This window comes from Lygodium microphyllum, chromosome 21, assembly GCF_053477565.2.
Source record: "Lygodium microphyllum isolate KBCC chromosome 21, Lygodium_microphyllum_v1.1.10, whole genome shotgun sequence".
Classification (NCBI taxonomy): Eukaryota; Viridiplantae; Streptophyta; class Polypodiopsida; order Schizaeales; family Lygodiaceae; genus Lygodium; species Lygodium microphyllum.
The window spans coordinates 58033448-58051422 of NC_141155.1; the positions used below are offsets into that span (position 1 = coordinate 58033448).

At 46.2% G+C, this 17975-nt stretch overlaps 1 protein-coding gene across 1 annotated transcript in view; it reads right to left on the reverse strand.

The window, feature by feature from the left end:
- Positions 1-377: 377 nt before the first annotated feature.
- Positions 378-17975, reverse strand: part of LOC148018040 (centrosomal protein) — a 127973-nt gene continuing 110375 nt past the window's right edge. Inside the window, exon 2 of the mRNA XM_087661740.1 lies at positions 378-1149. Coding sequence (XP_087517866.1) covers positions 937-1149 — 213 coding nt within the window. The 3' untranslated portion in view covers positions 378-936. The remainder of the gene's footprint in view (positions 1150-17975) is intronic.

The window sequence follows — 17975 nt, forward strand, 5'->3', positions numbered from 1 at the left end:
TTGTCTATATCAAGGACAACAAAACGAACTTATATTAGATCTTTGGAGGAGCAGGCAGGCTGATATTGACTAGGCAAAGACACTTTCAAGTAACTTCCAACCTCATTGGAAACCAAGAATGTGCCAAAAGTAGTACTAGGAGGGATTTTATATAGCAAGATGAGCACTTTTTAACTAGGCAAGAACACCTTGGAAAATGTCCAGTTAGGATTCAACATCCTAAGTTGTTGAAACAGAACCATCAAATTGTCCTTCACCAACCAACCTTTCAGCAAGTTTGATAAAAACCATATACGTGTGTGCATGCATGGTACAATGCAACAATGGATAACAACAATACAAATCTGCATGACAACCACACATATAATAGAGATAAAAGATGTATACTAGTGTAGGCTAATTATTGTTATAAATCTAAGGCCTGTTACAATGGTTATATAATTACAAGACATTAATTTTGTTGTAAAAAGGGTTCCCAGCCATCCAGACCAAAATCGCCACGGTTTTGCCTTGCAAGGTCAAACTTTTATCAATTTTATCTTTGCTTCAAAGCAACCGCATAGTATTAATTTCTCATTACCCCACTTCAAATGCGTATTATCATGTATTTGACTCTGAATGTATCAAGGCAATAAATACCAGACCCAAATATCATGAGTGTCAAAACTCAATTTTACCATGTCAAGTTTCCATTTGCATATTATCAATTACAAATATAAGGCCATAGAATGTGCTCGCAATCATCCCTGTACCTTTTTGATATTATCCAGACTGAATTCAGGCTCGACTTCCACAAGTCCTTGGCTGACCCAACCCAAATGACACCCACCTCTCGTCCATGCCTGATATCAAGGATGTGATTTCAGTAAATGACCAAGCCTGATATCAAGTATAACCCCCTTTTAATGGCCCCCCACTAAAAATATATCATGTTTGTCATGCCGATGCGGGTTCCTTTGTTTTACTTTCTGCTTCATTTTGAGGCAATGGTCTCCACGATGTTCCTCCTCCACCTCGAACTCGAGATCCTGGAGTCCCAGTTAGTGTTTCTCCACGCAGTGCAGCAGTGTATCTGTCATCAGTCTTCTCCTTGCTTTTAATCTCACTAAGAAACTGACCAAGCCTCTCTTTATTGACCCTTGACATAACCTGTAATCAAGGAGTAAAATTTGTCATACTTCAACAAAAGTCAGGATGTTTCGTTCCAAAATGACACGAAAGAAGAGAAACCTTATCCTGCACAAATGGAAAAGTTTGAGAGTATAGACATATATCTATATTGGAAACTTCAAAATATACCATAAGAAGTCCAGATATCAGGAGGTGATGATATTGTCTCTTGCAAACACCACTACATAAAATTCATCACAGAGAGAATCCAAGGGGACATTGTGTTGGGCTTGTGGAGCTACAGCAAAACCTACTAATACCATGCTCAAGCTTCAGAGAGCTATGAGGTCTTTACAGACTGGATGTTGAATGGAACTCTCTGCAAGCCTCAGAGAGCTACAAGGTTGATGCATTTGTCACCCGTGCTCACTACACTTGGCCATGGTGATGTGGCTACAAGTCATAGTGCCAAGGTCTCCCATTTCAGTGCTAGGCATGGGGTGTACCATCTCTAGGCTAGAGTTGCAATGTCGCCTATAGTTTATAGTCACAGGCGATGCAGGCCCCAGGACACCATCCTGAATCGCGGGACCTGATCCACACACAACTATCACAGCAGGATGCATCATGGGACGGGGTGATACATAAGCAAATCGTGGGACAGGCCAACTGGGAGCCACATGGCAGGACATGTTAACAATGAGATGTATTTATCTCTATTGAGCCCTGTACCCTGGTGCACATGTTTCGATAGTGACTGCAGAGCTGCCACTGCAACTTGACTGCCATGAACCCTGCACCACCTGCCCGTCCCTGCCGCCTGGGGCAACTATGCCAGCACTGCCAACTGAACCAGCTTGCCCAGTTCTGACCTGTGCAGAGTGCAGTCTCGACTCTCTACTCAGTTCTCTCACCATCTACCAATGCCCAGTCTCTTTGCCCGGCTCTGAGGCAACTGTGTAGACTGTCCCAGAATACGAGCAGGCTGCCAGCCCTGCTCTCTCTCTCTCTCTCTCTCTCTCTCTCTCTCTGTCTGTGACAATCCAACTCTCGAGGTTGCCATGGGATCATCTTCCCAAGTCCCCTTGGCAACATCTTCTTGGGCTCCTACCCCTCGTACCGGTGGCAAGGGTAACTGGTCATGGTAGTGCGAGGTTGAGGCCAAAAGGCCAATATCAGGAGGGGGATCACATAATTGGAAATGCCCCTGTTGTGGCTATGAAATAACAAGGGGGTACACAAAGCAAGAGCCCGCTTTTTGAGAGGGCTAGGCCATAAGATGCTCTTTTTTGACAATCTCAGCGAAGAGAAGGAGCAATTTCTTAGTACCTGTGTCATTTCCGCATAGAGGAAATGACATAGGTGGTTTGATCCTCTCATTGCTTTTTGAGAGAGCTAGGCCATCATCCACCGGTTTTTGAGAGAGCTGGGCCATCATCCACTGCAGCTCCCACTGTTAGCAACATAGGTGGTGGTTCTTTTGAGATTCTTGGCTCTACAGCACTGACAATGACACCTCGTCGGTGACCGATTAGGTAGAAGACTCTTGACGCGCACGTGGATGCCAAGAAAGAGGAGGATGTAAACATCGCATTTGCAAGAATTTTTAAAATCATGATCATATTGCTTTAAATGCAGCCAGTCTGAGTACTTTAGGAATATCTGTAAAAAAATCGCATTAGGGAGGACCATTATATGTTCCATTGTCCTCTAGTCTTTGTGTACCACTCTTTTAGAGATGAGACATGCAGCGGAAATTGTAGCTGAAAACATCAAGAGTTTACGGAAAACAAATGGGGTAATCTTGATTCCAAATGGGTGGTCGGACACTCAAAGGCAATGCATCTATGGTGTGGTTGCATATCCACATGGTGAGATATATTTTCTTTAACTCTCCTGATGCCATTGAAACTAGTAAGTCAGCCCATGTAGTTGCAATTGAATGGATCTATAGCATTCAGATGGTTGGCCTTGATTTGGTCATTGAACTTGTTGTGGATGGAGAGCCAACGAATACGGCTATAGGTGATAGTGTTCAGCATGCATATCCACACATTACAATGTCTTATTGCATAGTACATTGCTCAAAGAATTTATTGAAAGACATTGGCAAGTTGGAATGAATTAAGCTTGCAAGCAAATGCTATGGTTACTTCCATAAAATGGGCTTGCTTACTAAATGAACAAATAATAGTCCATATCCTATCATTCCCTACAGGTGTCTTAGAAAGCTCAAAGATAAAGTCCATAGCAATGCTTTGACAAGGCCTATCAGGAATAGGCAAGGGTTGCAACAAACCCGGCATATTTTGCCTATCACACTTTACTTTCTGACATATGATGCATGTGCTAGAGTGCAGCGAATGTGGAAGAGTATGACCAGACTTTATTTAAAAAAAAAGAACATGGGGAGAAGAGGGAGAGAGAAAAAGATTGTAGAATGCAGAAATCTGCAATGAATGAACATTGAAATGAAGGAAGTAGATGTGTATAACGGGCTGTCAAGTGTCTCTTTGCTAGATAATCTCTCTCTCCACCTAAAAAACAAGTGAGAATGATTGGGCTGGCCAGCCTATAAACAGGCAACAAAAAATGACCAAGTCATCCAGTTAAAAGTGGCCGACTGCTGCATAAATCAGTCGCAGTAATAAAATAATCATAATAATTGCTGTGCAAATAGTATTCTTTCCACACCGCATCCCAGCAGCCTGTCTGGCCTACCCAACTGCCCAGAAATGTTGAAAACCAACCGACAATTGCATGGAACCATTTGATCTGATTTGGGAAATGCATAAATATGCCTGAGAGTACTACCTATACAACAACATATTGCCTATCCCTGTCCAGGAGATGACTAAATCTCTAACACCCCATCTTAGATCCTCTACGGGCATAAGGCTTAGGGATTTGGAGTACTGTTGAAGAATGGCTTGAGGAAGAGCCTTTGTAAACAAATTTGGCAAGTTGTTCATCATCTTGCAATACACCACATTGATAGTCTCATCTAAGATCTTCTCCTGAATGAAATAGTATTGGATCTCAATGTGCTTCGACCTAGCATGAAATACAAGATTCCATGCCAAAGCAATGCAACTCTCATTATCACCATAAAGGGTGGTAGGACCTATTTGTGGACAACTAAGGTCTCCAAACAACCTTTGAAGCCACATGGTCTCACATGTGGTAAAAGATGCCGCTCTATACTCCACCTCCGTAGATGATAGGACAACTGTGGGTTGTTTCTTACTACTCCAAGAGGAGCACTTGCTTCCAAAGTAAAGTAATATCTATAGTTTTCGATATTTGTCCTTGACATCAGCATCCCTTCCTTGTAAATTTCCCTTTGCGTTGCATGATTATCGTCATCTTTGTACTAAGGCACTTCGGCAAGTGATCATCATCTTGTCAGAGTGAAGCAATGCAGAAGTGAATGACTGAGAGAGAGAGAGAGAGAGAGAGAGAGAGAGAGAGAGAGAGAGAGGCAAAAAATCTGAAGTGAAGAATGTTGTATAAGGATGCAGAATTATATATAGGTGCAGAGAAAATATTTGCGTATGTCTCCACCTCGAGGATCTTGATCTCCGTCAGCCCCGAGAGCAATCTCTGCAGTCAGCAGGCTGAAATCTGTCAGAGGCAATGTGTCAAGACTGCTGGAAACTCGGCCTTTTAAAGGTTGAAAATAATACCCTGAAATAATTAGGTCAACTGAATTAAATGCAGCCGACTGCAATCGGCAGATTGTCCGACTTCTGCCAAGTGGCACTGTTGACGTGGCCACAGGAAATGACTCTCAACACCCCCTCTCACATCCTGGACAAGGCAATAGATGGAGGGATCTGGAATGTCAGTGAAGTAAAGCCTGCGGAAGTGCCTTCGTAAACAAATATGCAAGATTGTCTTTAGTCTTTTTCACATCGATGGTTTCATCCAGGAGCTTCTCCCTAATGAAGTGATACTGGATCTCTATGTGCTTTGTTTGGGCATGGAATACAAGATTCCGTGCCAAGGCAATACAACTCTCATTGTTGCATTGCAAGATAGTAGGACGAGTCTAGGGGCGGCCAAGCTCCTCCGACAACTACCTAAGCCACACATCTCACATGTGGTAGAAGATGCGGCTTGATACTCTGCCTCAATTGAAGATAGGGTTACCGTGGGTTGCTTCTTGCTACTCCAAGAGATAGCACCAACACCCAAGGCAAAACAATACCCCATAGTAGACTGCCTTTAATCCACATCGCTAGCCCAATCTGAATCACTCCAACCTACAAGAACAAGATTAGAGGCACCTGTACCTGCTGGATAGGAAATCCCAAGGTTGGAGGTCCCCCTCAGAAACCGAAGTATCCTCCGAGCAGCCTGCCAATGCACCTGCTGAGGTGCACTCATGAACCCAACCAAAAGATCTATAGCAAAACATAGATCAACCTGTGTTTTGAGAAGCCAAATCAATGATCCAATCAATTGACGGTAGTGGGTAGCATCTACCAAAGGAGAATCTGCATGTGAAGTGGCCTTCCAGTTCGGATCCATAGGAGTAGAAATGGATTGACAATCCTCCATCTCAAAAGTCACCAAGAGCTCTTGTACATATATCTACCGAGAGATGAAAATCCCCCTCTGAGACTGATAAATCTCGTGGCCCAAAAAGAAACGGAGAAGTCCTAAATCCGTCATCTCGAACTTCTGATGTAGGACTGCCTTCATCTCTTTGACCTTTTGCGCATGATCACCTGTGACAATTAAGTCATCAACATACAAAACAAACAACACACAACCACCCTTGGAAGTGTGCACATAAAGTTGCGGATTGGTCCTAGAGCGCCAATATCCCAACTTGGCCTGAAGAAATGAATCAATCTTCTCGTTCCAAGTATGCGGAGCCTACTTTAGGCCATACAAGGCCTTCTTTAACTTGTAAACCTTTCCATCCGAGGAACCAAAGCCAAGAGGCTGCTCTACATAGATCTCCTCCTTCAAATCACCATTCAAGAAGGCCGACTTCACATCCAACTGAAAGACAGGCCATCTCCTATGACCAACCAAGGCAAGACCAACATGAATAGTCGCCATGCAAGCGGTAGGGGCAAAAGTATCATGGAAATCAATACCTGGGTGTTGTGCAAAACCTTTAGCAACAAGGCGAGCCTTGTGCTTGTCCAAAGAGCCATCACTATGATACTTGGTCTTGAACACCCATTTGACACCAATCACCTTCTTATGAGAGAGACAAGGTACAAGGAACCAAGTGCCATTCTGCTCAATAGCCTCCAACTCGACTTCCATCGCTTTCCGCCAATGAGCAGAATGTAAAGCCTCCTTCACTGATGTAGACTCTCTATCCTACATAGCACGGGACATCAAATAGTAGTTGAGCAAATGTTTATCGCAGCACAGAGGAGCGGAAAATGGAAAAAAGGAAATAGCAAAAGGCGCAAGACAAAAGGAAGAAAAAGGTGCCTTAACCGGTAACCAGACCCTGAAAAAATTAAAAGCATGAGCACGACCCTTAGGAAGTCTTAGAGTCGCCCAAGGAAAGTAAAAGAGTAAAAAGCGCACCATTAAGTGTGAAAGTGCTCCCGAATCCTTGTAAAAGAGCGCCAGGCTCACTCCTGTGCAAATTGTATGCATTAGTTGGGAATAGGATAGATTAGAACGGTGGGAAATGAGAAATGGACCTAGGCTAATGGCCGGCCATGTAAAAAAGGGGATGACCGCCCATGAAAAGTAGGGCATGTATATAAAGTTCAAAAAGTAAATGAGAAGATCATTCTTGTGTGTGGCCAAAGCTTCTTCTTCTTCTTCTCTTGTTTCTTGCCTTCTTGCTTGTGCTTAAGAGAGGGATTGAGAGAGTGTGAGGGAGTGAGGGAGTGATTGTGTGAGAGTGAGGGATTTTGGAGAAGAAGCTCTCCATCTTCTCTCTTCATCTTCCTCTTCTCTCTTCTCTTCTCTTGTCTCGTGCGTGGCTATGGAGGACGAAGCTCATGGGAGAGGGATTGAGGTTGCTTGAGCTTGCCTCAAGGATCGTGGAGCTACCGGTGTGGAAGAAAGAGGAGGGTATCCGATCGAGCATCAAGGTAAGCTCACTACACCCGTAAGGTAGGCATTGCGCGTCGGCTATGTGAGAGGTAGCCATGGCCGTTCGGTTTGAAACACTTGAGCAATAAGTGGTCCGTAGGTCTCAGGGTAGAGCTTGTAGCTCCCCTTCATTTGGTTCCATTGCCGGGACCGACAGAATCGAGCCTTGAGCACCGCGCGCATCAAATCGAGCATAAAGTAGGGTTTGCAGCCCGAACCGGTCCTCGAGATAGCTAGGAGATTTAGGAGGTTTTAATCCGTGAAACAAGTATTTTGGTTTGTTGGAAGCATTAGTGTAGGACTACCATTCTGCATCTCTGTTTTCCATTTTGGCTACACTAGATTAAGGTTAGATTAGGTTAAGAAAAGAGAAAACAGAGGTTTTTGTTGCTGCTGGAAACAGGGGACCAGATTCAAATTTCTGGGTAAAACAGGGAAAAGAGAACTGGCTTTAAGGTTTTGCAGTGCTAGGAAAGGACCTTAAGAGGCTTGGGAGGCCAGGACAAACCTCATTTCACTGGTTAGCTTTGTGAGAGAGAGAGAGAGAGAGCTTCTGGTTACCAGGAAGAGGGAGCGCTATCACGATTTTGGGTGCCATCGATTTGTGCTGCTCCAGGTGAGTCTGGTGCTTCTTAGTAGTGCCCTAATCAGATCTGGAAAGTCTCGTGATTGTGTGTAGCAGGCGTCAAGTGGAATCGAAACGCGTCGAAATCGCGCCTGCCACCAGACGCAGTCGGACCAAGTCTCAGTGGTCCGATTCCCAGAATCGGACCATCCGAGTCCTGGAGTCGGACCGTCCGATTCCAAGAATCGGACCGTCTGACTACTAGAGTCGGACTAGCCCTGTCCGATTCCCAGAATCGGACAGTCCGATCGGACGTGCCACGTGGCACTCGGACCGCCCATCATAGTCGGACCGTCCGACTAAGGGAGTCGGACTAGCCCTGTCCTACTGCTGGACTCGGACCACTCTGTTCAACTGCAAGAATCGGACCGTCCGACTGAGGGAGTCGGACCACGCTTTTCGATTGTAAGAATCGGACCGTCCGACTGAGGGAGTCGGACCACTCTGTCCGACTGCAAGAATTGGACCGTCCGATTGCTAGAGTCGGATTAGCCCTGTCCAATTGCAAGAATCGAGCCGTCCGACTACTAGAGTCGGACCAGCCCTGTCCGATTCTGGGAATCGGACCATCCTGCCAGAAGGAAAAATAAGGATCTTTAGTTGACCTTGCCACAGACCTGACCCCTAGGACACAACCCTGAACACCCCCAAGACCCAGTTTGACCATTAGAACCTCAGAGACCAATCGAACTTAGAGCAGAATAGAAAACGCAGCACAGACCTTCAGAAAGACCATAGAATAGCCGAGAACCGAGCTTAGAACTCAAATCAGGCTAAGAATGTGGAGAGAAACAGAGTGGAGTTCGCATTAAACGCTTTCTACATCAGCACTTCACTCTTGTGTTCCACTAAGTTTGCACTGCAAGAAAAGAGAAAAGCCTGTTTTCGCACCAAGCACTACGAAAGCACTAAGCATAACGTGTGAATAAGGATTGCAGCAGCTTTCAAATAACAAGGAACACATCAGGATATCTAATAACATTAAGGAACCCACTAGTAGGAGAAGACCCCAAGACTTAGACAGGTGTCTGAGTGCCCTACTAGTAGGACCTGGAGAAGACACGAAGACACGGAAAGCAACAATATAGAGGATTGGACGCTACCGGAGCTGCTTGGATTTATTGACAACCTCGTGGAGCTGGAAGCAGAAACAATGTAGGAATCAAGAGGCCAACGAGGAGAGGACCAATTAGACTTAGGAGAATTTCCAACCTCAATCCAGGAACTGGTCCACAACTACGATCTACTCACTAGGACCGTGATCCAGGGCAGACTTGTAGAGGAAGTGGTAGCAAACCTGGAAGAAGAGAGAAGAGCAATCAAGAGAGCGCTAGAAGGCATAATTGCCTACAACCATGAGCAAAGGGCTAGAAGGCTATAGCAAGACGTAGATATATACGAGGCTAGACGAGTGCTAGACCTAGCTGGAGCGGCCAAATCTGGACCGAATGTAGAGAGGGAACGGGCAACAGAGGCTGATATGACATTGAGCGAACTGGTAGCAAAGCGACTCTTGGACAATACGCCCATTGAACAGAGCGCTACTGCCCTAGCCACCGCGCTACTATCGGGATTGGGAGTCACGCAAGGGGCTAAAGGGCAGGCTAGAATCCCCATCGTAGCAAAACAACTAGCTAGATACGAATCTAGCAGTGACCCGTACAGCTTCATGGAGCAGTTCGAGCAAGTATGTGAGGCAAACGGTCTTACTGACCCTGCGCAGCGAGCTCAAGATTTCAGCCTGTGCTTAGGCGATAAGGGGAGGACCTGTTATTCTAGTCTAGGTGACGTAGAACGTACGAACTTTGTTCGCCTTAAGGGTCTCTTCATCAAGAGGTTTTCGGAGACAGGGTATTCGGATAACTTCATCGTTAGGTTGATGAATATCAGTCAAAGGGAGAAGGAAGACGTTAGGGATTACGTCACTCAGGTGCGTAGCCTCTACAAGAGAATCCCTGCCAATGAGCGACCTACCGAGAGGGCAATGTCTACAGTGTTCATGAACGGGATTCGGAGTGAGGAGCTCTACAAGGCTTTGGCCAGTAACTCCACCTTGCAACAAGATGTGCTAGCTAGAGTTTTCGAGGAGGCAATATGCGTAGATGATCAACTCAGGGAACGCAGCATGAGGACTACCAACCGAGACAGTGCAAGCCAGAGGGACCCTGAGAGATCAACTACTTCGGGGGAAAAAGCAACTGCTAGTGTGCAGGATAAGGGAAAGAGTGTAGACCACGACTAGGGGATGACAGAAATGAGAATGGAGATTGCACGGTTGCAAGAGCTGGTAAGGAAGCCTGTGAGATCGCATGTACTATGTATATACTGCGGCGGCAATCACCTCCTAGTTGAGTGCCAAGATCCTAGATCTCGGCTGTGCTCAAATTGCGGTAGATTCGGGCATGATGCAGTGCATTGCAGAATGCCGAGGAGATTCCCATACGCGCTGCAGTACAACCCTCCATACTTAGGTAATAGGCCACCCAATTTCTTTGGGAGGGGAGCCCAGTTAGCTCTCCCAGCACCGACTGACTCAAGACCTGCCGTACCTAGGCTGGAGATGAACCCAACTGGTATACCTAGACCACCAGGGCCTTTTGTAACCCACCCATCTAGCGATGCTCCTGTTCACTTTGTGGAGAAGCCTAATGAGAAAGAAACATATGTCAACCCGTACATATCCTATGACAAGGAGGGCAACCTAGTCCTGATGGACTATCGGCCAGTGCTGGTGATGGCTTTAGGAAGAGGAAGAGGCAGAGGCTTTGGAGGGCCAAGCCAAGATCCAGTCACATGCTGGACTTGCGGCCACCCAAGCCACATTTCATCACGCTGCCCAGAACGAGAACAAGCTAACAAGGACAAAGCAGATCTCCGATGCACAGAGTGTGGAATCACACATCTGTTTCCTGACTGTCCTAGGCGGAAGCCATCAATCAGCTCTGCCAACATCCCATCGGTGCCTTTGGGGCTTTTTGGAGTGGAAACCTTTGACAGTGAGGATACACCCATTCCACTACATGTTATGACGCGAGCTCAAACAAAACAGGCAGGTATCTCTTTGCCAGGGCCAAGTAACCTTGACGTAACCTCAATAGGAAAGAAAAGCCGGAGGAGACGGAAAAAGAGAACCGATGCAAAGATAACTCTTAAAACCGAGAAAGCGACTACGTTAGTAACGGGAAAGAGGGTCACAGATGCAGAGGTGGAGACCTCAGCTCCTAAGACAGCCGAGCTAGGGAGTGCCAAGGTAGGGGAATATCCCCATTCCAAAAGGCAGCTCGAGGCTATAGCTAAGGTCAAGGAGTGGGTCAAGGACACCCAAAAGCACCTTAAGGATGCTGAACCCATATTAGAAGATCCTATTGACAATTTCTCCAGCGTGAGCACACCAGTCTCACCTTCAAAACCACAAGCTGCGAGCATACCTGTACCACTGGGGGCAACTCAGCAGCAAGGCCAAGGGGAAACTTGCCAGGGCAGACAGAACGCATGGCCTAAAAATGCTAGCCTCAGGGGAGGACAAGAGCCCAGTAGCCTCCTCACAACCTTGTTGTCTACTCCAGTAACTCTAAGCTTAGAAGACCTGCTTAGGCAGAATCATTCCTTATGGCAGGAGTTAAAAGACTTGATGGAGGGACACACACGACTTGCGGGTGCTGATCCGCAAGATCATGATGCAGTTACACAGATCCCAAGTCTAACTCTATACTCAACTCCTAAGTCTTTGCACATCAATGCTTTTTGGGAAGGCACTAAAATGCATGCAGTTTTACCCGTCCTAGCCTTAGGAGATATGACGCGAAAAGGAATTGTAGATACAGGCGCAGGTGTTAGTGTACTAAGCCATGCAGTCTTAGAGGCATGGGGAAACCCTCATGTAGAGACTGCCAGGTTTAACGTCACGTTAGCAAATGGAATGAAGGTAAGACCATTCGGGGTCTTAAAGAATTGGCCAGTAAAGATTGCCGCTGTGCAGTTTTCCGTAAACTTCATTGTCATGAAGGGAGTGGATTACGACATACTATTAGGCTGACCTTGGATGAGGAATGCGCGTGTCATTGAGGACTGGGGCAATGGTTTGATTTTCCTAAGGAACACAACTAGTGCAGTAAGGGTAGAGATGGACACTTGGAATACGACCCTTGTTGACCTAGATGCCATCTCAGCTATGCTGAAAGGCGATACTCAAACGACCAAACCCTATGGATCACTCACTAAATATATTCCTTGCCCTGAGGATGAGAGGGATTGGATGCACGTTTTGGCAACCATTGACCTACCATTCTCGGATGAGGAAGAACTATATCGGCATGCTGCTAAAGCCGCAACCATGCCAATTGTGCCACTCTGCATGATACCAGGAAGCTCACTCAACCCAGGCAAACCAGCCTCGTTCCATATCCCCAATAACAAACTAGAGCTTCAGGAAATCGTAGAGTATCTGACCAATAAACTGGAAGGCAACTTGGCTGCTAACTTAAAACCTCTACGTGATCTATTAGCTAAGCCAGAATGGAAATGGACCAAGGTCTACGACCTGAATTTGTTATATAATTGGGCTTTAGTTACTGATGACAAGGAGACTGGAGAGGAAAGCTTAGGTGATAATGAGCAGTCAGAAGGAAGAAGAGATAGATACAATAGAGTACGACACGGAAGGAAAAGCGATAGAACAAATCAGGGCAGACTCAAGGCCTAGGAAAGGAAGGACCAGTTAGAACGAAAAAGGAGTCATGCGAATGGAGTGTGCCAGATCCTGGCTAGAACACATAGAAGCCGTGGATTACGAGCAAGCCGGAGTGGCACGACCATGGGTAATCCCAGTGCTTAAGACGGATGCACCTACTGAACTACGACCCCCTGGGGAAACACCTTCCTCAAGTGAGGGATGCGAGTTTAACTCAAAGTCAGAAGTCAGCACTGAGAGTGATCCCGAGATACCACAACCTTCTAAGGCGCAAGAGGCTAAAGGAGGAGGCCAAGAAACAAGCAAAGGACTCAGAAGCAGAAAGGCAAAAGAAACCGCAGGATCTACCCAAACAGTTTACAAAATTTAAAAAGGGTGATAGAGTGGTGATTTTGCTAGGTGCGAAAAGACAAGGCCAAACTAGTGAACCGATCGAGAGACCCGCCAAAGTCAAGGAAGTTAACTTGGTTGGGAAAGGTGAAAAGCCAAGGCTTGTATTCATTGCAGATGACTTGACGGAGGATGAGGAGACCAAACTTGTTGCACTCTTGCAAGAGTACATTGACGTATTTGCCTGGACATTGGATGAACTTAAGGGAATCGACCCTAGGGTTGTGACTCATAATATCCCAATGGTCCCTGATGCAATGCCAACGAAACGACGACCTTACCCCATGAATCCCAAACACGCCCATGCAGTAAAAGAGGAGATTGATAAACTCATGAGGGCAGGATTCATATATGAGATCGAGTACACGGACTAGGTATCACCTATCGTGATTGTCATGAAGAAAAATGAAAAAATTCGAGTGTGCGTGAACTACAAGAAAGTGAATGCCGCTACAAAGAGGAATCACTATCCTTTACCTTACACCGAGCACATGCTTGAGAGGGTAGCAGGTAAAGAAGCCTACAGTTTTCTAGATGGTTTCTTAGGCTATAATCAAGTGCAAGTGCACCCCAACGACAGGCACAAGACTGCCTTTGCCACGGAATGGGGTGTATTCGCCTACATTTCATGCCTTTTGGGCTGATGAACGCACCTGCGACTTTTCAACGCCTAATGTGCACTATCTTTAAGGACATGCTTAGGCGCGAATTGGAAGTGTTTGTAGACGACTTATGCGTACACTCTAGTTGGGCCGAACACTTAGAGGAAGTGAGAGCTGTCTTTGAAGGTGTAGGTTGTACCACCTCTCGTTGAATCCCTTAAAGTGCCAATTCTGGGTGAAACACGGATGCATCTTAGGGCACGTAGTGTCAAGGAACGGCATTGCCACTGACTTTTCTAAAGTCAGAGTCATTGTTGACTTACCGCCACCCGATAACTACAAGGGAGTTCAGTGCTTCTTAGGACACACTGGATATTATCGACACTTTGTACTAAATTACGCACTAATTGCTAGACCATTGTACAAGTTGTTGATAGTGTTCGAGTGGATTGAGGAATGCCAGTGTGCATATGAGGAGTTGAAAAAGGCTCTTACTACTGTACCAATCTTACGAACCCCTGACTGGAACATAACATTTCATGTACACATAGACGCCTCTAAGTTCGCTATTGGAACCGTGCTATGCCAGCCTGGTGAACATAACTTAGATTACCTGGTGAATTTTGCCAGCAGGCAACTCACAGAGACCGAGATGAACTATTCCACGACAGAAAGGGAGGGATTGGCCATGATATTTGCGGTAAAGAAATTTAGGCATTACCTGTTGGCCACTCCCTTTGTCTTCTTTGTTGACCATCAAGCCTTGCTATATCTTGTGAACAAGCCTTGCGCTACGGGACGCATAGCTAGATGGTTACTCCTTCTACTGGAGTTTGACTTCTCTGTGGTTGTACGCAAAGGAAAGCAGCATTATATGGCTGACCACATGTCCCGCATACCCACAGGAGAAGCCGCTCGACAAGGCATACCTGACGATTTACCGGATGCTCATCTCTTTAACCTGTCTAGCGAGAGAGAATTGTTTAAAGCTGATCTGACGCCGTACTGGGCAGATGACATAGTGCAAGTGCTAGAGAGCGGACTACCTGAGAGACCCATTGAGAAGGCCAGGCTGAGAAGACTTATCCTGAAAATTCAGCTATACCAACTGATAGCCGGCCAACTCTACAGGTTGGGACAAGACGGTTTATTGCGCAGATGCGTATGTGAGCACGAGATGCACGATGCATTGAAAGAAGCACATGGCGGAATCGCTGGAGGACACTTTAGCGGGGACACAACAGCCCAAAAGGTGCTACAATCCCAACTATGGTGGCCCACCCTTTTCCGCGATGCAGCTAAATTCGTAAAGCACTGCGATGAGTGCCAAAGGACCAAAGTGCCTGTGCGGAAAGACAAGATGGAGTTGACCCCTATCATAGCCCGACAACCCTTTGAAAAATGGGGCATCGATTTTATCGGACCTATCAGTCCTGCGGCACAATATTCCCAAGCTCGCTACATCATAGTGGCAACCGATTATCTAACGAAGTGGACAGAGGCACGAGCCACGAGGAAGAATGATGCTAGAACCACTGCAAAGTTCTTGTGGGAGCAAGTCATTTCACGGTTTGGCTGTCCAATCGAACTTGTAAGCAACCAAGGCACGCACTTCATTAATGAGGTGATTTCCCACCTGCTCTCTACCTTCCTAATAATTTATCAGAAGTCCTCTCCCTATTACCCTCAGGCTAATGGCCAAGCCGAATCCACGAATAAAATCTTAGTCAATGTGCTTACAAAGGTAGTGTCTACTTCAAGAAGTGACTGGGACAACAAGCTAATGGCGGCCTTGTGGGCCTATCGCACAGCTTATAAAACGGCTGTAGGACAGACGCCTTTTAGGCTGACGTACGGAACTGAAACCATTTTACCCTTAGAATTCTTCATCCCTAGCTATAAGGATAGCAGTCCAGGAGCGTTGGGAGGGAAGAGAGGCTTGGACCAATCGCTTAGTGAAGTTAGAGCGCCTAACGGAGACCCGACTCCTCGCCACTCACTCTCTGATTTGTGAGAAGGCTCGACGAAAGATGTGGTTTGACAAGCATGCCAAACAGCGAGACTTTGAATAAGGGGACCTTGTTCTGCTATACTCTGTAAAAGGACATAAACAGAAGATGAAGTTTCGGGGGCTAGGGCCTTTCAGAGTACGCATGATTGGCCGAACAGGGAATGTTGAGTTAGAGACACTTGAAGGCGAAGGAATAGGCTTTTTTAATGGCAGCCGCATAAAGAAATACTATCCTCCTTCCCATCCATTACATGAGCCACCCATGCTAAAACCCTCAATGAACGTCTGCATGGCTACTATAACCGACCTTACAGATCAGGACGAAGAAGCAGTGGCACCGGCGTATCTACGAATCACAGTCACAGCAGGAGCGACGTATTCTTTCAATGCCTTGATTGATGAAGGTGCCGACTACAACATCTTGACGCATGACCATTGGACACGCATTGGTCAACCGAAACTACAGCCCACTAATGCCAAACTCACCCCGTTTGGGGGTAATGCTTATTCACTCCTAGGGAAGTGCAAGGTAGTCGTTTCTATCGAGTCTGAAAGTTTACTAGCTTTCTTCCATGTGTTGCCTGATACTAAAGGAGCCGTTAATATGTCACTATTAGGTCGTACTTTCAAGAAGCAAACGAATTGTAATGTGGATTACAAACAACGCATAAGCCACACGCAAAACCCAATGACATGCAATGTCTCTTATAGCTTAAATGTGTCTAAAATCAAGCTCAAAATCTTGCTATAGGCAATGTGCGTATAGTGACGACTTTTAGCAAGGGCTGTCCTGACTCCTCCACCATTACGAAGCCACCGGTAGAAACTCCTACGACCATGCTTCAGCCCAAGTCTAAACAGAAGAAAACTAAGGCCTCATGCCAGGCTCTTGACCCTAGGCCCAAACCCACCAAGAGTGCTTGTTGGGAATAAAGGGCCATCGTGCCTTTTATATGTGCACGGGTGTGAACGCACCCTTAGCACACTTGTACTTTCATATATATATCTATCTAAAAACCTAAAGGGGTACACACTCCAATTGTACCCAAGAACATCTTGCATCTCTCGCTCTCACTCGCTGCTGTTGCTCACGTGTTTGCTCTTTACCTGACATTTCATCGCCGGACATTGCATCTCCGCAGCGCATCACTCACTTCAAACTGGTATCAGAGCTTCGGTTAAGGTGTTCGTGCTTCTCGCAGTCCACAGGTCACGTTTTTCAGCCAGGCGACATTTCCCAGGTTGCACGCAGGTCAGTCAGTCATTTTCTGGACAGCTCGTCACTGTTCTTGGACAGTGTGCAGTCAGGCGTGCAGTTCCAGGCAGCGTGCAGGTCAGGCGCAGGTCAGAAGTGACGTGTTTTGCACAGGCGCTGGTCACGCAGGTCACGCCAGGTCAGTTCGTGACTTTCCAGGCCACGTGCAGCTGGCGGCAGGTCAAAACGCTGGCGGCAGGTCAAAACGCAGCAGTCGTCACGTTACGGGACAGTTTTCGTCAAATTTCTCTTGCAAAATTTTTTAATTTTCAAAGGTTTACTGCAAGCTGCCCCCTTTGCCCACTGACGGGAGTTCGCGCGTGTAAGCACAGTTCTGTGTTTTGGGCAGATTTGAGCCACAAATTTGGGGATTTGTCCGGATTTGACACGAGCAAGACACACAGTGAGATTCTGTCTCAGAAATTGCAGGAATTTGTGACATTTTGCCTCCGAAATTTGGGGCTTTTCATGTACATGTTAAAATTGGGCTGAAATTGACCCAATTTCTTGACATTGATGCACATTGGACCCCGTGCAATTTGGGGCTTTTGCTGTTTGAGCAAAATCTGTGCGCAAATTGGTCATTTTATGTACATGGGGGTTTAATTTCATGCAATTTGGACGCCCGACACTTGAAAAATTTGGGGGTTTTGCTGAAATTGCTTCATTTTGGCAAAATTGGTCTATTCTATGCATGTCAGAGACAGTGCAGATGTATGGTTGATGTTTTGAGCACAAAACTTTGGGGCTTTTGACCGTGCGGGTCAAATTTTATGCCCGTGGGTGCATGTACAGCAGAAATTGCAGCTAAAATTTGGGACTTCTCATGTAATGTGATGTATTTGTCCTTGGAACAGCTGTCATCAGTTGTGGAGTGCTGTAGCACAACATTTGGTGCTTCTGAAAATTGATTTGCAGATCTGAAATTTCTGCTTTTAACTGGTACTTATTGCTGGTTGGTACTTGTTTGTACCTTGGTCACTTGTTTGACAGTTTGGGCCTGCATTTGCTGAATTTGTGGTCATATTTTGGACTGAAAATCATGGCTGGCAGCAGCGATAGCAGCCATCTTATGCACATCAAGAAACTTGAGGGTGCACATAATTTTGCAGTGTGGCAAAAGCAATGCTACAATATCCTGTTGCAGAAGAAGCAAGCTAAGCCGATCAAGGCCAAAGGGGTAAAGCCCGCAGATGTGGAACAAGATGACTGGG